This window comes from Bubalus bubalis, chromosome 13 (genome assembly GCF_019923935.1).
Source record: "Bubalus bubalis isolate 160015118507 breed Murrah chromosome 13, NDDB_SH_1, whole genome shotgun sequence".
Classification (NCBI taxonomy): domain Eukaryota; kingdom Metazoa; phylum Chordata; class Mammalia; order Artiodactyla; family Bovidae; genus Bubalus; species Bubalus bubalis.
The window spans coordinates 232,164-256,506 of NC_059169.1; the positions used below are offsets into that span (position 1 = coordinate 232,164).

Here is a 24,343-nt window from a genome sequence, read left to right on the forward strand (position 1 = left end):
GGCCCGTGAAGCAGAGAGCCCACCCTGCCTGTCGGGTCGGCCAGGACCCGTGGGGTTTCTCTCAAAGTCAGCTTTGGGTGGAGGCCGTGGGGCCCCCCATCCTAATGGACCTCCCACAGGTCCGCCTCTGCTGGCCATCTGGACACTGGCAAACAGCTTGGGGACCCCTGCTTTGCCTTTACTCCCCCAACACCGTGGGGACCATGGGGGTGGGGGATAGTGCCTGAGTTCTGCCTGGTGAGCACCTCCACACGCTGGGGAGGAGGAAACACGTGCCCACCCCCACCGCATGGTCACCGCGTCCCTCCTGTCCCCCTGCGAGGCTCCGAGGGGGGCCAGGGTCCACACTGGGTGCCAGGACGACCCGCTGTCTGAGGGGCTGGCCTCCGGAGGGCAGGTCCCTGCAGCCTCGTGAGGGCACCGTGGGGTCCTGGCCCTGCGTCCCACCTCCCTCAGCTGTCTTCCCAGAGCCCGATCCGAGGGCTTTTCTGGGTTGTCTGTTTTCCTCAGAAAATCTGCGTGCTTAGGTCCTGTTTATCCTGTCTGCTGCCGTTCTCTGCTCTAATTAGGTCCTGTTTATCCTGTCTGCTGCCGTTCTCTGCTCTAATTCTGCTCCTAATTTTTAAAATATTTTTTCTATTTTTTCAGTTTCATTAGATGCATTTTGTGTAAGTTGTGTGCAGTCTTTTTTGAAGGCAGATGGAATGTAAATACTAATAGATAAAACTTGAAATCCTACACACGATTCGCTGATCTTCCTAAGAGACCCTGACTGTGACCGGGGGGGTGGCGGACAGCGTGGGCCCCGCCATCCAGCCGTCAGTGGGCAAAGGCCCCTCGGAAGTGTAGGCATCTGCTCGGGGGCCCCAGCCTGAGCCTCTCTTCTCTGAAGCTTGTCTCCGTGTCCCGAGGGCTGGGTAAATGGAGAGACGGCCCCACTGGGGTCTCCCTGAGGAAGGTGGTGGCCAGGACACCCCTTCATCAGGTGGATGGAGCAGGCAGGGACCACCTGGCCGGGCGGTCAGCTCCTGCGCCCTCCTCTGCAGACGATGGTCATCCTCAGGGTGGTCACAGGCCAAGCAAACGGCAGGTGCAGCAAGGGGCTCCGTGTAGCCGGTTCCCTCTTATGTGTGAGTCGTCGTGGTTTATGGTTCGGGGGACGGTCTGGTTGAGCAGGACCCTGAGGATACCTGACCGAGGATGGTCATCTGGAGCTCTTTGCACAAAGGACACTCCCGTGAGGAGGGGTTTTGCTTCAGTGTTCAGACAAGTTGCCTCCCGTGCCCTTCGGGCACTGCTGGAGCCTCGGTGGGCTCAGTGGGGTGCTCTCTAGGCTTTAGGCGTCTGCATCCTCCAAGGTCACTGAGCGCCCTCGTGTCTAGAGACCACTCCCCCATGACTATCCCGAGGAGGAGGGCCTGGAGCTGGCCGGGAGCTCACCCCCTCACATGGGGGCAGCGCTGGCCTGGGCCGACCGTGGGGCCCCAGACCCGCCTCCCATCTTCATGCCGCTGCCCCAAGCTGCTGCCGCAAGCCCCTCCAGGCTGAGCATCCGGTGTCTGCCAGTCCCTCTCCCGGCTCGCAGACCCCAGCCAAGTCTGGTCCGCCCACCCACATCCATCTGCCGCCGGCGCTGGGCCCCTGCAGGAGGTCTGGTTTGCGTAGCTGCATCCAGCCGCACAGGGTGGGTCTGCCTGGCCTCTGTCTGGTCTGAGGCCGACCCGCGGCCGCAGAGGGTTAGTTGCTGGCTAGACGATGGTAAGAGGCAGTTGCCCTCGTCCTGCGCTGGCTCCTCCCCTTGGCTCCCTGCCCCGCCCCCAGGGCGATCTGAGGTGATTTCTTGGGCTGGGAGGTGGCCTCATGGCAGGTGCGAGGGTGTCCGTGGGCCTGAGGGATGTCAGCGCCCTTGTCCTGCCTGTGTGTGTCTGCACAGCATCGTGGCCCCTCCCAGGCTGGTGACAGGTCCCCCCAGAGTGGGGCTGGGGACAGCCTGCTCCCAACGTCCAGGGAAGGACGCAGTGTGGAGCCGTGCCCTGTAGCAACCGGAGCCGCTCATTCCATCAGGTGTAGAGTGATTCCTTAATGATAATAATTAGAACTATTATGAGAAGTATTAGAGGAAATTCCTAACTTCAGAGTTAGCCCATGGGAACCACCTCTGTGGAGGCAGCAGGAGGAAAGGACTCTGAGTGCCTTCCTCCGGGTGTTGCCTCTGTCGGGGATGGAGCTGTATACAGATTGTGCAGTCTGCGGCCTGTGCAATGGTGCTTGTGTGCGTAGGCCGGCCAGAGGAGCCTTGGCTATCCACTCAGGAACCTGAAGTCCAAGTCCTCTGGGAGCCCTTCACACCCTGTTCTCTTCCTTCACTGGGCACACCTCCCCACCTTGCAGAGGCCACCCTGGGCTTTGACATCCTGACTCTTGGCCCCCTGTGCCCTCTGACAAGTCCAGCCTGCCAGCCCTCCCAGGGTCAAGCCTGCCGACCTCCCTGCCCTTCTGTGGGCGGCATGGCTGTGTCTGCTGGGAGGTGCCAGCCCTTGCTGCCCCAGGGCCTTTGCCCCTGCTGCTCACTGTCCCCACTCAGCTCAGTTAGCTCCAGGCAACCCATCCGATTGCAGCTGGAGGACCGTTTACCTAGAGGTTCTCTCCTGACTCTCGCTAGGCCTCCTCCTTCACACAGCCCAAGTGCTCTGAGTTCACTCTTGTCTTTCTGGCTGTCTAGACGCTCACAAGAGCAGAAACTCCATTTGGGCCACTGAGTCCCCAGAACTTTGGACAATGCCCTGGGCTTAGGATTGTTTGTTGAGTGAATAATAAACAGGAAAGGCAGTGGAAGTTCTGAGAAGCCTCAGGGGGGACATAACATCTGCCTGGAGGGCGGAGGAGGGGCCCCTGAAGAGGCAGGCTGGGAGGGGCACCTCCCAAGTGGACAACAGCATGTGCGCTGGTCCTGGAGCCGGTCTGGGGTCGCAGATGGGAGGATGGACAGGTCTGCTGGGGTATATCTTGCACAAAGCCTGTCTCACTCAAGGAAGGAGGAGGTCCAGGGAAGCTGGCACTCTTGTGTAACGGCCACATCCACTTCGGCCATCCTGGGGGCAGGCCAGCAGTGCACCTGGGGCCCAGGAAAGGCAGCGCCTGGCCCGGCTGAGCAGGGCTGAGCCAGCCAAGCCTCACCGCTCACCTCGCTCCCACGCGTCCTGGGCAGGGTGGCACGGCCGGCCGCGGCCCTCACGGTGCAGGCGGGGGCTCTGCCGTGCGCTCCCCTGAGCCCTCCCCGCTCTCAGATGTTCCAGGTCATCCAGCCCGAGCGGGCGCTGTACATCCAGGCCAACAACTGCGTGGAGGCCAAGGCCTGGATCGACGTCCTTACCAAGGTTAGCCAGTGCAACCAGAAGCGGCTGGCCGTCTACCACCCGTCCGCCTACCTGAACGGCCACTGGCTGTGCTGCAGGGCCTCCTCGGACACGGCCGCGGGCTGCTCCCCCTGCACCGGGTAGGTCATGGCTGCCGGTGCCCCAGCCCCGCAGGGGTCAGTGAGGGGCCAGGGCCTTCATCTTTAGGGGCTGCTAAATGACCAGCATCACAGTTGACCCTGCTCCTCTCCACCGGCTCCCGGCAGCGGCCTCCCAGCAAACATCCAGCTGGACATCGATGGGGACCGTGAGACCGAGCGCATCTACTCCCTCTTCAGCTCATACATGAGCAAACTCGAGAAGATGCAAGGTGAGGAGGGGCCGGGGGAGCCAGCGTGGCAGGCTTCTGCAAGCTGGGTGGTGTTCTGGGGGAGTTACTTTAGTAACAGTTTCTGTGGCTAATTTTAGGCTGGCGTTTAGCCTGCAGCCTCTGAACTGCCAAATTCTTGAGAAGAGCCTGTCTTAGTAGCTCCCGCGCCCCCAGAGGGCTTCATTCGTCCGTGTTTCCCAGAGAGACGCGAGCGTGTGTGTGGACCCGTGTGAGTGTGTGTGCATGAGTGTGGACCTGTGTGTGAGCATGTGTACGTGTGTGTGGACCCATGTGAGTGTGTGTGCATGAGTGTGAAACCTTGTGTGTGTGAGTGTGGACCTGTGTGAGTGTATGTGTGCATGAGTGTGGACCTTGTATGTTGTCTGCATGAGTGTGGACACTTGTGAGTGAATATGTACATGTGTGTGGACCCGTGTGAGTGTGTGAGCATGAGTATGGACCCATGTGTGAGCGTGTGTGCATGAGTGTGTACCTGTATATGTGTGTGTGCATGTGTGTGGACCTTGTATGTTGTGTGTGTGAGTGTGGACCCTTGTGTGAGCATATGTGAATGACTGTGGACTGGTATATGTGTGTGCATGAGTGTGGGCCTGTGTGTGAGCATGTGTACATGAGTGTGGACCCATGTGAGTGTGTGCGCATGTGTGTGGGCCCGTGTGTGAGCGTGTGTGCGTGAGTGTGGAACCTTATGTGTGTGAGTGTGGAACCTTGTGTGTGTGAGTGTACATGAGTGTGGACCCATGTGAGTGTGTGCACATGTGTGTGGGCCCGTGTGTGAGCGTGTGTGCATGAGTGTGGAACCTTATGTGTGAGTGTGGAACCTTGTGTGTGTGAGTGTACATGAGTGTGGACCCATGTGAGTGTGTGCACATGTGTGTGGGCCCGTGTGTGAGCGTGTGTGCGTGAGTGTGGAACTTTATGTGTGTGAGTGTGGAACCTTGTGTGTGTGAGTGTACATGAGTGTGGACCCACGTAAGTGTGTGTGCATGCGTGTGGACCCGTGCGTGAGCGTGTGTACCTGCCCAGCAGCTCCAGGCGTGTCAATGCAGCTTCGTCTTTATGGGTGTTCATTGCTCTTCTTGCCCTACTGAACTAAGCAGTGTAGGTGGGACAAGTCAGGAGGCCCGGGGGCTTGGTTGGGCTGCATCACGAGAGGCAGATGCAGGACGGATCCCCAAGCCATGCCCCGGGGCCGGCACTCTCAGAGCTGGGGTCAGACAGCCTGCAGTTGGCCCTGAAGCCCCCGGAAGGAGCCTGGAAACAAGGCTGTCAGACTCTTCCTTCTCATCCCCTCATCCGGCCCGAAAGTGTCCGTGTGGCCTGAGGCCTGGAGGGCGCCTTACCCTGCTTTGACAGGCACGCAGCTGCCTGTCCGTGAGCTCGGCCCACTGTTCTCATGCCCACCTCCCTCTGTGCCCAGCACCACGCTGCAGACCCCTGCGCCCTTACCCCTGACACACCCCCGGTCTAACACCCCCGTGGCCTGTGGGTTCCCCTCCCCCCGACAGCCTGTGCTCATCTCTGTCTCTTCGATGATAGTTGTCTCAGAGAGCTTCACCTGTGATGCACGTGAGCCTTGAGAAAAGAGGCTGGTGTGACTCATCCCCATGCCCGGCACACAGGAGGTGCTCGGTACCTGTTTGCTGGATGGATGGATGGACGGACGGTCAGATGGAAAGGGGTCTTGAGCACCCCACCTCCTCCTGGGCAGCACTGATCTTGACAAGCAGGGTTCACAGGATGTCAGTAGGATCAGGGACCCTGCCCCCCACTTCATGAAGGCACCGAAGCACTGAGTCACTTTCCATGGTCTTCAGGCCTCTGCCTGGAACCTCAGCGCTTTCTTGAGGCCGATAGTCTGCCTTCAGAGGCTCTCATCCTTTTGGGATCTTGTCTGTGTTCACCAGACTGCCCTGAGCACTCAGCCCGTGGCTTGTGATGTACCAAGGCCACTGCCCTGAGCACTCAGCCCGTGGCTCGTGATGTACCAAGGCCACTGCCCTGGAGAAGCAGCCTCTCGGGGCTTGGAGGGGGCTGCGTCACTGTCACCCGTCACCCCTCACAGCAGGGACCCCACCGGTGCTCCCCTGGAGCTTGGTGATGGTGCAGCCGGAGCCTCGGGCGGGCAGGCCCAGCGCAGGGCTGGCAGGATCCCTGCTTAGGGGCGGGCGTGGGGCCCCAGCTGCTGGTCAGAGCTGTGCGGCCGGGGTCCTGGTGATGGTGACCGGCCGCCCCTGCTGTGCCCCAGGCACAGACCCAGTCATTGGGGCCTGCGGAGGGCTCAGGGTGACTCCAGACACAAAGCAGCGCTGCCCGCAAGCCCAGGGCCCCCGTCCGCCCAGAGACCAGAGTGGGCCTGACCTTCCATCTCGGGACGCAGACACTGCCCCGTGGCTGGGCCTGTGGGTCTTTGTGTGCTGCGTCACCTGGCCGTTGGGTGTCCTCCCGACTTTGAGTCTCTGATCCCCGTTGTCACCTGGCAGAGTCCACCTCGCCGCCCTCTGGCCCTCAGGATGTGGCTGGCCCACCGGAAAGTCCGCCTGTTGGCCTGTCCCGCGTCTGCCCTGTGCTCCTCGTCATTCCTGGAGCTGTTTCATAAAACCATGCCCGCTGCCGGCGGGCCTCAGCACACAGTCCAGCGCTGCCAGGCTCGGTTTTGGGAGCCTGTTAAAGCGGAGCGGGTGAGCTCCCTGGCCTCCAGATGCTCAGGGTCTGTTTTCGGTCCAGTCACAAGTCTTGTGTCTGACATTGGGCTAAGAATTAAGACCTGCTCCCCCAGCCTAGCTTTGGGGCCTCCTCACAGCCTCTCCTCGCGCCCTCCCGTCCCCTGGCCGCGCTCCCGTCCCCGGCCGGTTCCCGTCCCCTGGTCGCGCTCCGTCCCCTGGCCGCGCTCCCGTCCCCTGGCCGCGCTCCCGTCCCCTGGCCGCGCTCCCGTCCCCTGGCCGCGCTCCCGTCCCCGGCCGGTTCCCGTCCCCTGGTCGCGCTCCGTCCCCTGGCCGCGCTCCCGTCCCCTGGCCGCGCTCCCGTCCCCGGCCGGTTCCCGTCGCCCTGGGATGGCGCAGTGCTGCTGCTGCTCAGGCGCTCAGTCAGGTCCGAATCTGGGCAGCCCTATGGACTGCAGCCCGCCAGGACCCTCTGTCCGTGGGATTCTCTAGGCAAGAATACTGGAGTAGGCTGCCATGCCCTCCTCCAGGGAATCTTCCTGACCCAGGTGTCGAACCTGGGTCTTCTGCATTGCAGGCAGGTTCTTTATCACTGAGCCACCAGGGGAGCCCCCATGCACAGACCTTAATTCAGAGCCACGTTGGTGTCCCCTGTGAGACCAGCTGGCACATCACCCACCATGCAGCACCGATTTCCTCCTCTAGGAACCGGCCCCACCGACCAGGCTGCTCCAAGGGCTGCATAGTCACCCTGTGGGGTGGTTCATGCAGCCCCCATCCTAAGGCGGCCTGGGTCTCCCTGCCTGTGCCCTGTGCCCACCCCTGCCCCCCACCCTCGGGGTCTCCCTGCCTGTGCCCACCCCCGGCCCCGTCCATCTCCCCAGTGTGGTCCTTCTGTGATTCCCATCCTGCTCTCAGCAGCCCTATCTCCCAGCAGGGCTCACTGAGGCTCAGCACTTCAGTGACTTGCTCAAGGCCAAGCATCTGGCACAGCAGGGCTTTGGGGAAGAGATGCAGGCCCAGCAGGCGCAGGCGTGCAGCTGCTGTGTCCCCCCGACTGGTGCCCCCAGGCCTCTGCTTCTTTGCCCCTGACGTGTGGACCCTCATCTTCCTCACACCATTTTCCCTTTTCCCTTGAAATTTTAAATCTTCTCAGTTTCTCTTTGCACAGACTCGTGGTTTTTCAGTAAGAATTAGGAGATTCCTCTGAGTTAGTAAAGGCAGTGAAGCTTTCTGTGACGGTGGCGATGACAGTAGTGATGATGGAGGCGGTGATGGAGGCGGTGATGGAGGCGGTGATGGAGGCGGTGATGGAGGCGATGATGGAGGCGGTGATGGAGGCGGTGATGGAGGCGATGATGGAGGGATGATGGAGGGGATGAAGGGGATGATGGAGGTGGTGATGGAGGGGATGAAGGGGATGATGGAGGGGATGATGGTGATGAGATGGTGGTGATGAGGGGGATGATGGAGGCGGTGATGGAGGCGGTGATGGAGGGGATGAAGGGGATGATGGAGGGGATGAAGGTGATGAGATGGTGGTGGTGATGAGGGGGATGATGGAGGCGGTGATGGAGAAGGGGATGATGGAGGCGGTGATGGAGGGGATGAAGGGGATGATGGAGGGGATGATGGTGATGAGATGGTGGTGGGTGATGAGGGGGATGATGGAGGCGGTGATGGAGGCGGTGATGGAGGGGATGATGGAGGCGGTGATGGAGGGGATGATGGAGGCGGTGATGGAGGGGATGATGGAGGCGGTGATGGAGGGGATGATGGAGGCGGTGATGGAGGCGGTGATGGAGGGGATGAAGGTGATGAGATGGTGGTGGTGATGAGGGGGATGATGGAGGCGATGATGGAGGCGGTGATGGAGGGGATGAAGGTGATGAGATGGTGGTGGTGATGAGGGGGATGATGGAGGCGATGATGGAGGTGGTGATGGAGGGGATGAAGGGGATGATGGAGGGATGAAGGTGATGAGATGGTGGTGGTGATGAGGGGGATGATGGAGGGGATGATGGAGGCGGTGATGGAGGGGATGAAGGTGATGAGATGGTGGTGGTGATGAGGGGGATGATGGAGGCGATGATGGAGGCGGTGATGGAGGGGATGATGGAGGCGGTGATGGAGGGGATGAAGGTGATGAGATGGTGGTGGTGATGAGGGGGATGATGGAGGCGATGATGGAGGTGGTGATGGAGGGGATGATGGAGGCGGTGATGGAGGGGATGATGGAGGCAGTGATGGAGGGGATGATGGAGGCGGTGATGGAGGGGATGATGAGGTGGTGATGGAGGGGATGATGGAGGGGATGATGGAGGCGATGATGGAGGCGGTGATGGAGGGGATGATGGAGGCGGTGATGGAGGGGATGATGGAGGCGGTGATGGAGGGGATGAAGGTGATGAGATGGTGGTGGTGATGAGGGGATGATGGAGGCGATGATGGAGGCGGTGATGGAGGGGATGATGGAGGCGGTGATGGAGGGGATGATGGAGGCGGTGATGGAGGGGATGAAGGTGATGAGATGGTGGTGGTGATGAGGGGGATGATGGAGGGGATGATGGAGGTGGTGATGTGATGGAGGGGATGAAGGGGATGATGGAGGGGATGAAGGTGATGAGATGGTGGTGGTGATGAGGGGGATGATGGAGGTGGTGATGGAGGGGATGATGGAGGGGATGATGGTGATACCAATGGAGGTGGTGATGGAGGGGATGAAGGTGGTGATGGAGGGGATGATGGAGGGGATGATGGTGATGAGATGGTGGTGGTGATGAGGGGGATGATGGAGGCGATGATGGAGGTGGTGATGGAGGTGGTGATGGAGGGGATGAAGGTGATGAGATGGTGGTGGTGATGAGGGGGATGATGGAGGCGATGATGGAGGTGGTGATGGAGGGGATGATGGAGGGGATGATGATATCAATGGTGGTGGTGATGATGGTGTAATGTTGGTGATGGAGGTGATGAGGTGATGTTGACGATGAGGTTTATGATGGTGATATCAATGGTGATGATGATGATGGTGGTGATGCTCTGCATCACAGACCAGGGTGAGGGGCCTGATGCTGGTCCACCTGGGCCAGGCACCAGGAGCACAGGACTTGGCTCAGGTGTCTGGGGTCAGATGGGGTCCTGGAGGCCATAGTGTGGTCTCCAGCAAGAGCGAGGTGGTCTCAGGAGAAGCTACCTGTTGAGCAGGGGAGGCAGTGTGCCCTAGAAAGCTGCCAGTGCAGACTGGCCGACAGAAGGCTTTATGACCACCCTGTGCCCTGTGCATACCCCTGGCAGGGCACCCTCACGAAAGTGGATGGAGCCCGGCGCCCCTTCTCAGGTGGGGTTTCCCTGAGCACATCTGCCCAGGCTGACTGACCCTGCCTGGCCCAGGCTCTAGGAGGGTTTGGACCCTCAGGCGGAGGTGCCTGGTGGCCCCCAGCCTCACGGGCATCTCTGCAGCTCAGGGGCCTGACTCTTAGTGGCTTCTGTTTTGTGTGCATTTGCACGAGCGGTTGGTCCTTCCTGGCGTGCTCTTGGGCGGCCTGTCTGGGCCCCCCACACTGACCTCAGCCCTCCCTGGCACTGCAGAGGCCTGTGGAAGCAGATCCGTGTATGACGGGCCAGAGCAGGAGGAGTACTCCACATTCATCATCGACGACCCCCAGGAGACCTACAAGACGCTGAAGCAGGTCCTCGACGGGGTCGGGGCCCTGGAGCAGGAGCATGCCCAGTACAAAAGGGACAAGTTCAGGAGGACCAAGTACGGAAGCCAGTGAGTGTGGGGCCTCAGCGGCACGGGGAGCCGGGGGGGATGCCTCGGACCACCTGCCTGTGGACAGGGACCACCTCGGACCACCTTCCTGCCTCCTCCAGAGCACGTCCCTCTGGACTGTGTCCTGGAGCAGTGCCTTCTACCCCCACACCCAGACCCTCAGGCCCCCAGGCTCCCTGCCTCCAGGAGGCACCCCAGCCTCTCTCCAGGCTGGCCGTGGACCCCACCCCACATCCTGGGAGAGATGAACGGCAGAGATGCAGACTGACCCAGCCACCTGCGCTCCACGCCACTGGCTGCAGGCGGCTCAGCCAAGGGTCCCTCTCCTCCTGCTCTGAGTATGGGGTGATGAGAATCCATGAGCAGTTGGAGCCCACAGACCCATGCAGAGCTCACCCAGCACACACCTGGCATGGGCCCAGTCCCCCTCCCTGCTCCCCCTTCCTTCCAGGGAGCACGTGGGTTTGGTTTGGGAAGGGAAGGGGGCCTCTGGAAGAGACCCCAACTCTGGCCAGGCTGCAAGGGTGCCCAGCGTCTCCAGGAATGCCAACCGTGTCTGCTCCCGGCTCCACAGACACTCACATCACCTTCCAGACCCTCTAACACCCTCTGTCAGAGCCCACATCAGCCGTGTGAAGATGCTGCCTTTTCCTAAACATGGCAGACCCACCTTGTTGGAAACAGCCATGACTTACAGCTGTGCCAGCATCCATAGCCAACGGGGCACAGCACCGCGGTGCCCGCTCCCAGAGCTCACGGTCTGCACACACCTGCAGGACGAGCCCCACCCCCTGGGGCTGGGCTCACGGTGGGCACTTCCCTGGGTGGTTTCGGGCTGACTTCTTCCCTTGCTGGTCTGCCTTTTTCGTGCATATTACGAGGGTTGTGCTTCACAAGCCAAGGTAGGAGCAGGCAGTGAGAGTTCAGAAGTGTGCCAGGCACAGGGCAGCCCATGCTCACGCTCCTGTCCCCACACTCTGTAGGGAGCACCCCATTGGAGACAAGAGCTTCCAGAGCTACATCAGGCAGCAGTCTGAGACCCCTGCCCATTCCATGTGAAGCCTCTGCACAAGCTCTCCCAGGATGGCGGCCTGAGCTGCACCAGAAGAGCCGTGCTGGGGGAGGAGAGAACCAGACCAGAGGGCAGCTCGTCGGACCTCCAGCTCACGAACTCCTGAGGCTCCCGGGCCACCTCCGGGCGGCCGTGCACTTGGTCACGTTGGTGGCAGATGAGCTGGCCCTCCCGGAACACGGTGCTGGCAACACCACAGCCTGCAAGGCACGTGCCCTTGTCACACGCACGTTTGTCTCTACGGCTAAGGCTCTGCTTCACCTGAGCGGGGACGTCCTGAGCATTACTCTCCTGTGAGCCTGCTGTCCGGGCGGCCACCAGCACAAGGCCTCCGGTTTCAGCCTTGACGTTGGTGTTACCCCTGGCCGGAGGGTCAGAGCCACACGGAGATCCCGGCTGGAGGATGGCCTCGATCTTCGGGGGCAGGGGTCCTCTTGCAGAGATTTCCTCGGGGTCCCAGCCTTCATTCCCTCCGTGCTGCTGAAATGCGTCCACCCCGCTGCCACATCAAGGAAAGCTGCGTTTGCTGTCAGTGGGGCTTAAAGTAGAATGCCACCCTGGTGGGAGTTTGGGGAAGTTTGCAAAAATGGAAATGTGCATTATTTTCAAGCTGTTTTTCTTAATGTTTTTAAAGAACCATTTTAAATTAGCTTTTTGATATAAAGTGTTAATAACTTGGAACATCCAAGCCTCTACCATTCAAGGGAGGTGCCACCTTAGGACAAAAAGGGAATGGGGGTGTCTCATGGGGGACAAAGCCTCAACACAAGGCCTCCAGTTTCAGCCTTGACATTGGTATCACCCCTGGTCGGAGGGTCAGAACCACACGGAGATCCCAGTTTGAAGACAGCCTCGGTCTTTGGGGGCAGGGGTCCTTTTGCAGAGATTTGGTGACAAAAAAGGGAATGGGCGTGTCTCATGTCAGCGAGTCAAGTCCCCAAGAGAAAAGGGAGGGGGAGCCACTGGGCCAGCGCTGGGTGGCCTCGGGAACAGACACCTGGCCTGGGCAGAGCTGCTGCCTCTGATGCCCTGAGGTCAGCCAGGCTGAGCCTGAATTTGGAAAGCCCCATTAGGACCCCTAGCACCCGGTACCCTGTGCCTGGAGATCCAGATGGCAGATAGAAATGTTACCAGTTGTCACAAATGGTGAAAGAAAATGTTGCAAAAAAGAAACTTGCATCACACAACTATTAGGCTGCTCCAAACAGCAATTTTTAACATGAATTTGTAACTTAATGTTTCTAAGATACTAATGATGTGCGATGTATTTTACTGGCTAATTAAAACAGACCTTTTATTCTTTCTGAGACTGACTTGGTTTCCCAGGAGCACCGACTGATAATATGCACCTGTGGAGATGGGGGTGGGTGGTGGAGTGGGGCAGGAAAGGAGTTTGATGACATGTGATGGCAGGTGAGGTTCCCCTGATGACCAATGGGGTCCTCATGATGACGGGTGGGATCCTTCTCATGACAGGTGAGGTGCCTCTGGTGACGGAGGCGGTCCCCCTGATGACAGGTGAGGTTTTTCTGATGACAGGTGAGGCCCCGCAGTGACAGGCGGGGTTGGCTGGCAGGTCCGAGGCCTCCTGTGAGCCACGGTGCTATGAGACTTCAGGGATGGATGTGGGAAATGGGGATCAGTCACTTTGGCTTCATTCTGAACATTGACAACACACAGTGCTGTCAGCCGGGTGCTCAAGGAACCTCTGCTGTGACTCGTCCCCATGGTCCCAGAGGAGAAGAAAAATCATTACTGAATAGATCATCAGAACCTTTCTGTTAGGCTGTGTTATAGGCTGACTGTGCCCCACACAGTGTGAAACCCTGACCCCCAGGACCTCATAGAGTGACTGCGTTTGAGATGGGCCTTTAAAGGGGAGACGAAGGCTACCTGAGGTCCCTCGGGGGCCCTGGTCCAGTCTGACTGGTGTCCTTTTAAGAAGAGGCGATTAGGGCTGAGACACGTACAGGGACGACCCCGTGAAGACGTGAGGAGCAGCATCTACACTCGAGGAGAGAGGCCTCCAGAGAGCAGCCCACCCCGTGCCTGGACTTCTGACTCCAGGCTCCAGACCCAGAGCATCTGCTGTGGACACTGCCCGAGCCCTGTTTAAGGACATGCCAGCAAAAGGCCCCACTTAAAAGGCAGGGAAGCGTTTCGTCAGCACAGTTCTGAGGAGCCTGTCCCCAGGTGGCGCCCACCCCCTTGACGTCACATTTGAGCGACTCTCCCCTTGTCTGGTGTGGGGAGGATGCGGACGCCACCAGGGCCCAGACCACCAGCCAGGTCGTGTCACCACCGCCCCCCAAGTCCTTCGTCCCTGGGAAGAGTCAAAGGATTCACTGAAGGCTCAGCAGACACGGGACCAGGAGCCCTGGGAGCCGTGTGCCGGCCCCCACCACTGGCCCTCTGTGCCTCTGCTGCGGCCGGGGGCCCGGGGAGGCCACTCGGAGCCACATCCTGGGGCCGGGCACTCTCTGGCCTCTGCCCCTGTGGTGATGTCACAGGGGCCACCTAGCAACAGGGCCGGTGCCCGTGGGCAGCTCCCTGCAGGGCAGAAGCCATGTGCTCCGGCTGAGGGCCCCTCAGGAGCACCGCCCCCCACTCTGCTGTGACCGGAAGGCGGGGAGGATGGACAAGGACGGCACGGCCACCCACAGGAGGCACCGGCCCGGCCCCGGCGCCCCTCCCATGGGTGTGGGCCCCGCACACCTCAAGGCAGCCAGTGAGATGGCCGAGCTGCAGCGGAGCCGGAGTGTGGGCGGCCTGCTCCAGAAGGGGGACCCACCGAGCTGCATCAAGCTATGCAAGGAGCTAGGTGGGGGCAGGCGGCTCACCCCGAGCTAACGCGGGCCCCCAATCCCTGCACATGGGTCTGTGGGGGGCCATCCTGGGGGTCGGAGGCTGCAGGGGCCCATCCTGGGGGCCGGGGGCTGTGGGGGCCCATCCTAAGGGCCAGGGGGCTGCGGGGGCCCATCCTGGGGACCAGGGGCTGCACGGGCCCATCCTGGGGCCGGGGGCTGTGGGGGCCCATCCTAAGGGCCAGGGGGCTGCGGGGGCCCATCCTAAGGGCCAGGGGTTGTGGGGGCCATCCTGGGAGCCGGGGGCTGTAGGGGCCCATCCTAAGGGTCATGGGGCTGCGAGGGCCCATCCTAAGGGTCATGGGGCTGCGAGGGCCCATCCTAAGGGCCAGGGGGCTGCGGGGGCCCATCCTAAGGGCCAGGGGGCTGTGGGGGCCCATCCTGGGGGCCGGGGGCTGCGGGGGCCCATACTGGGGGCTGGCCCAGGGCTTCAGGGGGCCTGCTGTAAGCTCTGCGGAGGGCAGGAGAAAGGGGTGACAGAGACCTGGCCCTGTGGCCTGTGAAGGCATCGAGTACTTTGGGAACACCTCTGGCTCTTGAGGTGGCGCGGAAAGTGTCTCGGATTCATAGTGAGGCCCCAGGGCGAGCCTCGATTCCGCTGTGGAAAGCAGGAGCCTCACGGGGCAGCAGGGAACCCATGGGGCTGGCGCCGCCCCCACACACGGCACGAATGAGGCTTTTACGTTGCAAGCTGCACGTTTGCGTATTGTGTTGTGTGTTTCCCACTCCAGCGTGTTTCTAACCCCGGAAGTGGGCAGTGGTGTGCCCAAGGTGGGGATGAATGCTCGAAACGCACTGGTGCTGATGTGGACCTGCCCCTCGAGGGTCAGCTACCCCGGGGCAGCTGGCCCAGAGCTGGTGGAGAGATGGGCGGGTTGCCACTCATCGGCGGGGCCCCTAGGTCGTAGTTCTCCTGAGAAGGCCACGCCAGCAAGCACCCTTTGCCAAGACCGTCATTCAGGCCAAGGAAAAGAAACAGTGAGCAGGAATGTGATTTGCTTGTCAAGCCCTAGGAATGCCTTTAAGAGGTCGTGGTGTAAAAATACTTGTTATCTCAGCTGAAAAATCCAAAGCTGTGTTGGTGGAGGAGGTCACAGCACAGAGGCCACTCCATCTCCCCCACATCCCACCGTTAACATCCGAGCATGTGTCAGGCTCTCAGGAGGGCTGAGTCTCCGAGAGGAAGCCAACCCGTAACCTGCTCAGAAACACTTCAGGTGGCTATGGTGTCTCTCCGGTGACACTGGCCTCAGACCTTCCCGTCCAGCACTGCGGAGTTTCCCGAGGCTGGATAACCAGGAGTGCCAAGCTGAGCCTCGTTCCGCCCTGTGCCCACCTGTCCCAAGGTCCCAGGCCCAGGAGGTCCCGGGCAGCACAGAGGAGCTGGAACACAGAGCCGGCCTCGCTGTCCATGTGGTCAAATGGAACAAGACGTGGCCCCCCTGAAGGAGCTCTAGAGACCCTCCCGGCCTCCACGCTAGCATGCAGGGATCAGAAGGGAGGAGGCTGATGCTGTCTGACCTGCGGCTGCAGAGACCACGAGGTCACAGATGGGGGGGCCGCGGACACACCAGTCCAAAGGTGCAGGAGCCGCTGGAAGCCGCAAAGCCGCCGATCAGCCCCTGCCCCCGACAGCCCTCTTGCAGGGCGTGGCCAGGAGGAGGAGGGCCATTCCGAGGGTGGGCTCTGGGCCTCGGGCTGCTCCACGTGGTGGGACCTGCTGAGATCCGCGGGCTGGAGGAGGCTTTCCTGCTGTGAAGGGAGTGAGGGGCACCCTGGCTGCAAGGCAGGGTCAGTGAGGTCGTACAGAGGGTTCTGCGATGTCAGCCCCTCGCCACCTGGCCTGCCCACCCTCTGCGCTCATCCCAGACCTACGGGGGCGTCTCAGTCTTGGACAGTGATCTGTGAGTGGTGTGAGGGTCGCTTAGAGCCCAGCTGAAGGGAGGCAGCAAAGGGGGTGCTCTCCCTCTGGGCCAACTGCTGACCCCCTGCACCCCGTCCTGAGGCTGCTTGTGGGGCCCAGGGGAGCAGCCCTCCCATCTGCCCGGAGATCATTGCAGACCCTGCAGACATGCCCAGAACCCGGGTGAATGCAGGATTGTCCTTAGAAGGCAGACGGGAGACCCACCAACACATGAGAGTCTCCCTTTCTGACGATGGTGCCCTGGAAGAAAAGGCGACTGTTGCTCATTCCACGGCTGCGGCAGAGCAGAGAAGAACCAGCTCTTCCTGCTGATGCTTCCTCCCCTGTCAGTCCACGCAGGAGGAGGGGGCAGTGGAGAGCATGTGGGCCAGCCCGTGCCCAGACACGTGTGCACACCTTCACACACACGTGTGCACACACTCACACACATAGGGCTAGGACGCTAGCACACACGCTGCACACATATACACAGGGACATGTGTGCCGACATACACATGTGCACACACCCATAGACGTGCACATACACATACACATACACATGTGCACACACCCATAGACGTGCACCAGCACACGTGCTCACACACTGACACACGTGGCAGCACACACATGTGCAAACTTGTGCACACACAGACACGTGCCCCAGCATGCAGGCTCACACGTGTGCGTGCAGGCTAGGGGCTGCTGAAGATTTTCCAGAAGTCACATGTAGCATTGCCTGCAAACAGCGGCTCCTGAGCCTCCGGGCCTTCCTGCTGAGAGCAGCCGAGCTCTGAAACATTCTCTGAAGGCCCGCTGAGGCTGTACCCTTGGCCTTCAGGACTTTGTCTCTGGGTGGCCAGGGCCTGCCTGGGGGACAGCAGAGCACAGGTCAGCAGGTGCCCTGGAGCCCATACAGGTGCTGGAAATGGAGAAGGACGCACAGCACCCAGTTCTCACCTGCAGGAAACCCAGCCCAGAGGCGAGGGAATGACCCAGACCGGTGGGCTTGGTGTGGGTGCCGAGCACCAGGGAGGCCAGGCCAGGCAGAAAACTCCCTCCGCGGAAGGTCACTTAACCCTGGGCAGGGGGCCCAGGTCCCCGTGAAGGATGGCGCTGGAGGATGTCAGGAGCCAGGGACACGGGCTCGGGGCCAGGGGAGGGACAGCAAACGAAGCGGCACAGCTGGCAGGGCTCCCACGAGGGGCTGGCCCTGACCCCCTCCCTGGCGGTGCCCCCAGCCGCGAGGCCTGCGAGCTGAAAAGACCCTGAGTAGCTGATCTGGCCACCAGATTCTGTAGGAAACCCTCCAGGACCATGGCCACCAGAGGCGTCCTGCCGGGCGTCCTGCCGAAAGCATTCTTTAAAGCTGGGAGCCTCCCGAGACTGCGCTGGCTGCAGGGCCAGGGCCCAGGGTGTGCGTCAGGCTGTTGGTGGGAACCGGGCCACTGGGGGGGTTCCAGAGTGGCCACGGGGCACCTCAGGCTCAAGGGGGCTGCAAAGTCGTGGGGCTGGAGCATGGCAAACTTGGGGCCCTTCTGAGGGTCCTCTGGGGCCCCAGGGCCTATGGGAACCCCCACTGCAAACTCCGAGCTCCGGAGCGAGTTGCCTGCATCTCACCAGGAAGCCACGGCCTCCTGCCCGGAACTCAGGACTCACGCTGCCCCAACAAGGCCCTGAGACGCGGCCCCCCTGCTCCCCGTGTGTGAGGCACCCTGCTCTGCTCACGGACAGACACCCCCAGTCAAGAACCCGCCCCCGCAGCACCCCAGGGCCACTGTGGCTCAGATGCCACCACCGGGGGGTCGCGCGGCCCACTGGCCGCAGGCCGAGTGCCCCCCACCCCCACTCTGCTGCCTCCAGGAGAACACAGCAACACCACAGGCCCCCTCAAGTTCCACTGAGGGGCGAGGCCCCGCGGGGACCCCCTCAGCCCAGCTGCGATCCCTCAGGGCCCCTCACTAGCCTGCAAAGTACTGATGGGGACGTCAGGGCTGGAGGCCTCCCGGGCGAGGATGCCGGGGGACTTGGGTGCACACAGGGGTGGCAGAGCCGGGCTCCCCACGGGTGGCCATCAGCGTCCTTGCAGGCTGACTGCAGCCCTGCTGCCCCTCCTCAGAGTCTGAAGACCCGGGGAAGGACGTCAGGAGCGAAGCAGAAGATGCCAGCTGGTGAGCAGCCTCGGCACAGCGGAAGCAGCAGTGCAGACGCGTGCAGGAAGACGGGAGGCAGGGCGGGAGCGAGGCCTGGAGGCCCTGAAGGAGGGCAGCGGGCTCCAGGGAGGCTCAGAGGGGCGGGTCACCCAGCAAACAGCAGCTCATCTTGGCTCAGCCCAGCACCTCGGCACTGGCACCTGTCTCTGCAGTCCTTCCCCAGGATCTCCAGAAAGCTTGCCGCCCGGGAGGCTGCTGGGGCCTCGGGCGACCCTCACGCTGGGCGGGTCTGGGTCGGAACGGCCCCTCGGAGCCCTGCATCCCTCATGCCTCTGCACCTCCTCCTCCCCTGGGCCTGCCTTGCCCACCGTCCCCGCCCCTCTGCCAACGCAGGGGCACCGCACGGGCTCCCAGGGTTAGGGTTAGGGTTAGGGTTAGGACGAAGCCGTCTCCCAACTCTATCCACCCCCTGCAGCCAGGCCAGCCTGGAGGACAAGCAGGACGGGGGCCAGGATGCCCGCGGGCAGGCGCCGGAGGATGCGAAGGTGGAGGAGGCCAGCACCTGCCGCGAGCAGCCGGCCGGAGGGGAGGGCGCGGACGAGTGCGCCCCGGAGGACGAGGTGGGCCGCGGCCCTCGCACCTGCGGCCAGCCCCCAGCTCAGCCCTGCCCCTTTTGCCCAGCCTGTCCCACCTCCTCTTTACAGGAACTGGAGCCCGAGTCCATCAAGCTAGACGACCTTCTGGAGAAAGAGGCAAGAGAGTCTCGCTTCAGTGGCGGAATCAGGCGGGGAGGCCGCGGGGCGCGGTTCTGCTGTGGATGCCGGTCAGTCCCCCAGGTGGAGCCGGGCTTGCGGTCTAGACCGGCCCCGAGCTCCCTTGGCACCGGGCCTGTGCTCTGCCCTAGGGCGCCTTAACCCCAGCTCGCAAAACAGCGCTGTGCTCAGGGAGCAGGGAGTCCTGACCGAGGCACCCTCAGCTCAGCCTTGTCGGGGAGACCCAGTCTGGCCCGCAGCCTGGGGTACAGCCCTCCCTGGACACCGCCCTCCCCCCAGGAGGGGCTTTCCTTCCCCCCCATGCTCATGGCGGTGGAGAGGAGCTGGGCGGTTATGCCAGGGTTTACGCCGGAGGCCCTGGGCCTGCGTCCGGGGGTTCTGGGGTTCCCTCCACTCCCAGTGTCAACCAAGGCACTACCAGAGAAAGCACTTTCAGGGCTGAGCCAAGGTGCCTGAGGGGCAGAGACGGGGCAGCCACCACACAGCCCCTGGGTGTGCGTCTGTGCACCGGGTGTAGGGGCGCCTTCAGCGGGGCCCGGGGGCGCGTGTGGGCCTGCAGTGACCGCCCAGCTCTAGGTGCGCCTGCTCACCCAGGCTCTGGTTCTCAGCAGGTAAAGGTGGGGGCCCTTCTGGGTCCTCAGGGGCCCGATACAAGGTGTCTGAGGCTGCGGGGAGGGGGGGCCAGACCTCCCCGCCCTCTGCCAGGGCTGCCGTGGAGGCCTCACCAGCCCCACTGCCAGCAGCTCCCACCACCCACAGCCAGGGACGGAGACCCCGGGGCGACGAATGCCCAGACCTGAGCACCGCGGGGCTTGAGCCCACGCCCCTCCCAGGAAGCTACGCTCCCCCGGCTCAGCCACGCCCGTCATCCATGCGTCTCTGATTTCCCTCCACAGAAACCATCTGTGTTTGTGGAGATTGACCTGGGAGACCGTGCCGAGGAGGTAAAGTGCCAGAGCCAAGAAAGCCCGGCCACCCTCAGGAGGCAGCCTGCTCGGGGCCCGCAGCGGTCCCGGGACCATGCCCAAGCAGGGTGTGCTGGCCCCTGAGGAGAGACGGGGCCCGGGGTTGGAGGACTGGCCTGGGGACCAGAAGGCACCTGGCCTCTTTCTCAGTCCCTCACACCAACCCACACGCATTCCTGCACCACCAGAGGCCCCAGGGCCTGGGTCAACCCTCAAGGTGCCCAGGGGCCTCAAGAACCTCTTGTGGGATTGTGCTGGGGTGGTGAGCGGGTCCAAGCCAGGAGCAGGAAGACTTAGTCTCCACATGCAGGGAAGGCTCACACAAGTCACCATGCCCTTCAATGCCTCAGTTTTATCATCTGCAAAATGGGAATCTTAATGCCGCAGCCCAGCGTTGTTCTACAGTGCCCTCAGAACACTGCCTGGCGCCCAGGGAGCCCCAGTATCAGGTACCATCTTCACCACCACCATCACCCCTGTCTCCACCATCATCAACCACCACCCCACTCACTGTCTCCATAAGCGTCAGCATCGCCATCAGCACCACGGCCACCGTCACCACCTCCGACACCACCGTTTCAGCACCACTCTCTGTAAACGGAAGTGGTTGACCCAGTGGCCTGATTGGGCCTTTCCAACACAAATAGTCTCTGTTTCTCTTGTTGTGAGTAGCCATCTCTTTGGAAGCTTTCTCTAATTCTCTCTTGGCAAAAGTAAGCCCCTGCCTCGGGGCTGCTCCTTTCCAGATGGTACTTCCTAGCTCTTTGCCCTCAGAACATGATGCATGGTGAAGAGAGTTGGTTACTGACTCACCCCAAGGTTACCGAGGGGACAGGGTTCAGGGACTCAAGAAGGTTCAGCCAGGGCAGAGCTGGGACTGAGGGACCAGGCCTTCTGACTTGCATTCCAGGGTCAAGGGCACGGCTCCTTGGTCTGGGTCCCCTAGTTAGAAACCCCCGCCTGACGGAGCCCCGCAGCGTGGGAGGACGCTCGGGGCCGTCTCCATACCCCCTCTTGTTCTCGGCGGGCCCAGCAGGTCCAGCCTCAGTCCCTAATGCCTCCCACCCCACAGGTGGTCACGTGCATCATGAAAGAAGAGAAGCGGTCCCAGAGGGACATGGGGGATGTGTCAGAGGACGAGTGAGTGAGGCGTCCACTCAGGGGGGCCTGGGGGGCAGGGGGGTGTTTGTGCCAATGCCTCCACCCTCCCGGGTAGAGATCGTGAGGCTCTGAAGCCAGGACGATGTGCAACGCTTGCCCAAGGGCTTTGGGTTGGTGGTATTTTAAACGATACAGAGAAGCGCAAAGAAGAAAATAGCAGTTCATCCACTTTTCACCTGAATCAACTGTATTAATATCTTGGATGATTTGCTTGCACAGTTTTAAAAAGGAAAATTTCTCTATTCACCTTGTAAAACTGATAGTCATTTAAAATAAATGAAGCGACATGAAGTAGCAAAACAGAGAGGAAAGGTTTAAAACACCCATGTGCCACCAACTAGAAACAGTGGGGCGTGTGGGCGCCTGGGCCCCGAGGGGCCAGAGCAGAGGCTGGAGCACGGGTGAGCGGGGGCAGGGGGCCCCGGCCACGCTCCTGCGCTTCCAGACGTGCTTGGCCGCAGCACCCAGGCCCTTTGCGACTTGGCAGTGGCTGTTGCTGCCTCTCCCCGGGCTGGGCTCCAGGGGGACAGTGTCCTGTGAGGAACTGTCACCCCCAAGTCTGCGCTGACCTCTGCTCACATGGCCAGGCACACAGCTTTACCAAGGTGTCAGGACTGCCTGGCATAGCCTCAGATCTAGGCTTGCCAGGAAAGTCTTCTGTAAGCTAATGTCTGCTTTTCTCATTTCTTACTGGACGTGGTGATGGACTTGGTCACCCTGGACAGCCTGGCAGCTCCTTTTCTGCCCCAGGCCAGGCTGGCCCAGGCCCACCTCTCAGCCTCTGGGTCTGGCTCCCACACTCTGCTCAGCTGCCCCAGAGAACCTGTGGATGGGCCATGCCTAGGAATCAGGCCTCGGCAGCTGGCAACTGCTTGACGGACAGGACAGGGTCTGCTCATGGGGGGTGCCTAGATACACACCAGGGAGGCGGGGTCACCTGCCTGCTCACTTGCAGCCTCAGTCCGTCCAGTCAGCCCCCTTGGGCACCCAGGTGCCTGTTAGGGGCCCATTGGGCACTTTGGCCCAGAGCCATGGAGGTCCCTATGAAAAGGAGTGCCATCTGACCCCAGAGACAGCCTTGGTTGGAAGTGGAACCCCCAGAGTCCCCCCTAACAGGACTAGGCACAGGCCGCAGTGCTCTGGAAACACTGGCTGTCCACCTGTGACGCCTCTTCATGCTGGGCTGTGGATGGACGGGGCATCAGGCTCAGCGGGCCCTCAAGACCTCTCGGGCTCAAGGGGCTCCTGTTGGAATGGAGATGTCGAGGCAGAAGAGGGGAGGGCCCCAGAGGGGCCTGGGAGCTGTCTCTGGCTGGCGAGCTTATCCACGCGGAACTAGTGGGAGGGGGTAGGGTGCCTCTCACCCCCTTCCCTTGGCCTCCAGGTCCAGGACCAGCTGGGTGTGCTGCATCCCGTACTCCACCAGAAAAAAGGTGAAGCAAAGCGCGTAGCCTGGAGAAGGTAATTCAGGCTCGGGGAGGGGCCGAGCTGAGGGAGGGGCAGAGCATGGCGTGGGGCGGGCGGAGGGCAGGCTGCCTCCCGGGTCCTACCCCAGACCTGCCCCTCTGGCCAGTAACTGGGCCTCCACATGGCTCCTGGACCAGCCAGACCGGGAGGAGCGAGGATGCAGACAGCTGTCCTGAGACACCAAAGGAGCCTGCTTCAGAGGCGCCATGGCTGCTCCACACATGATGCTCCACCACTGGGAAGCGATGAGACCATCCTTTAAACACGCAATAAAAAGTGAATGAAAGATGTTGTACTTCTCAAGGGCCCCATCCCTTCTTGCCACAAATCTTGTCCCACAAAATGTACATCAGGGAAGAGAAGCAGCTCAGGGACTTATCTCCCAGGTCATGTGGTAATACCTCCAGGTCTTGTGGTCACACCTCACAGGTCACTTGGTCACACCTCCCAGGTCACGTGGTCACACCTCCCAGGTCACGTGGTCACACCTCCCCTCCCAGGTCACGTGGTCACATCTCCCCTCCCAGGTCACGTGGTCACATCTCCCCTCCCAGGTCACGTGGTCACATCTCCCCTCCCAGGTCACGTGGTCACACCTCCCCTCCCAGGTCACGTGGTCACACCTCCCCTCCCAGGTCATGAGGTCACACCTCCCCTCCCAGGTCACGTGGTCACACCTCCCCTCCCAGGTCATGAGGTCACACCTCCCCTCCCAGGTCACGTGGTCACATCTCCCCTCCCAGATCACGTGGTCACACTTCCCCTCCCAGGTCACGTGGTCACACTTCCCCTCCCAGGTCACGTGGTCACATCTGCCCTCCCAGGTCACGTGGTCACACCTCCCAGGTCATGTGGTCACATCTCCCCTCCCAGGTCACGTGGTCACATCTCCCCTCCCAGGTCACGTGGTCACACTTCCCCTCCCAGGTCACGTGGTCACACCTCCCCTCCCAGGTCACGTGGTCACATCTCCCCTCCCAGGTCACGTGGTCATACCTCCCCTCCCAGGTCACATGGTCACATCTCCCCTCCCAGGTCATGTGGTCACACCTCCCAGGGCATGTGGTCACACCTCCCCTCCCAGGTCACGTGGTCACACCTCCCCTCCCAGGTCATGTGGTCATACCTCCCCTCCCAGGTCACGTGGTCACATCTCCCCTCCCAGGTCACGTGGTCACACCTCCCAGGGCATGTGGTCACACCTCCCCTCCCAGGTCACGTGGTCACACCTCCCCTCCCAGGTCACGTGGTCACACCTCCCCTCCCAGGTCACGTGGTCATACCTCCCCTCCCAGGTCACGTGGTCACATCTCCCCTCCCAGGTCACGTGGTCACACCTCCCAGGGCATGTGGTCACACCTCCCCTCCCAGGTCACGTGGTCACATCTCCCCTCCCAGGTCATGAGGTCATGCAGCACCTCACTTAGCCCCAGACGCCCAGGGGCCTGGCCTCAACCACAGCTGCCACCAGGGCACTGAGGGACCTGGGCATTGGTCCCTAAAGGCCAAGGGGCAGGCGTTCCTACAGCTGGACTGGGAGCCCTGAGGACCACACGGAGGAAATGCAGCCACAGGGAGATGCCGCCTGCAGGGGGAGGGAGGCAGGACCAGGAGGGAAGCCTCACCAGGGAGACCCCGCGAGGTCTGTGGCTCCTTTGTCCAACCAGCTGGGGGCTTGGCAGCCCACCTCCGGCCATGTGTCTGACTCAGCCCAAGACTGAGGACGCAGCATCACAGCGCCTCATGAGGACGCATCCACGGCCTCCACCAGTAGGCACAGCCTCCCAAGCAAGCACCCCCTCT

General features: G+C 61.6%; 2 protein-coding genes across 19 annotated transcripts in view; both read left to right on the forward strand.

Annotated features, from left to right (window-relative positions):
- RASA3 (RAS p21 protein activator 3) overlaps nucleotides 1-12,559 on the forward strand; it is an 83,617-nt gene extending 71,058 nt beyond the window's left edge. For 4 of the 7 annotated variants that reach the window (XM_045162487.1, XM_006076609.4, XM_025262499.3 and 1 more), the window contains 4 exons: nucleotides 3,288-3,496; nucleotides 3,623-3,726; nucleotides 10,002-10,185; nucleotides 11,169-12,559. In XM_045162487.1, the coding sequence (XP_045018422.1) occupies nucleotides 3,288-3,496; nucleotides 3,623-3,726; nucleotides 10,002-10,185; nucleotides 11,169-11,244 (573 nt within the window). In that variant the 3' untranslated portion in view covers nucleotides 11,245-12,559. The remainder of the gene's footprint in view (nucleotides 1-3,287; nucleotides 3,497-3,622; nucleotides 3,727-10,001; nucleotides 10,186-11,168) is intronic. The other 3 variants (XM_045162488.1, XR_006639869.1, XR_006639870.1) reach the window with 3 other exon arrangements.
- An 84-nt stretch (nucleotides 12,560-12,643) lies between these two features.
- Nucleotides 12,644-22,874, forward strand: C13H13orf46 (chromosome 13 C13orf46 homolog). Of its 12 annotated transcripts, none has more exons than XM_044927018.2 (9): nucleotides 12,644-14,078; nucleotides 18,141-18,192; nucleotides 18,650-18,794; nucleotides 18,879-18,997; nucleotides 19,844-19,891; nucleotides 20,318-20,361; nucleotides 20,985-21,052; nucleotides 22,458-22,534; nucleotides 22,678-22,874. In XM_044927018.2, exons 1-9 carry the CDS (start codon nucleotides 13,892-13,894, stop codon nucleotides 22,763-22,765), a joined length of 828 nt encoding a protein of 275 aa, XP_044782953.2. In that variant the 5' UTR covers nucleotides 12,644-13,891; the 3' UTR covers nucleotides 22,766-22,874. The 12 variants fall into 12 exon arrangements, 8 of the variants coding, with proteins under 8 accessions (XP_044782953.2, XP_044782951.2, XP_044782954.2 ...); XM_044927016.2 differs by having other exon boundaries at nucleotides 20,318-20,576; nucleotides 22,678-22,867; XM_044927019.2 differs by having other exon boundaries at nucleotides 22,647-22,862.
- Nucleotides 22,875-24,343: the final 1,469 nt, after the last annotated feature.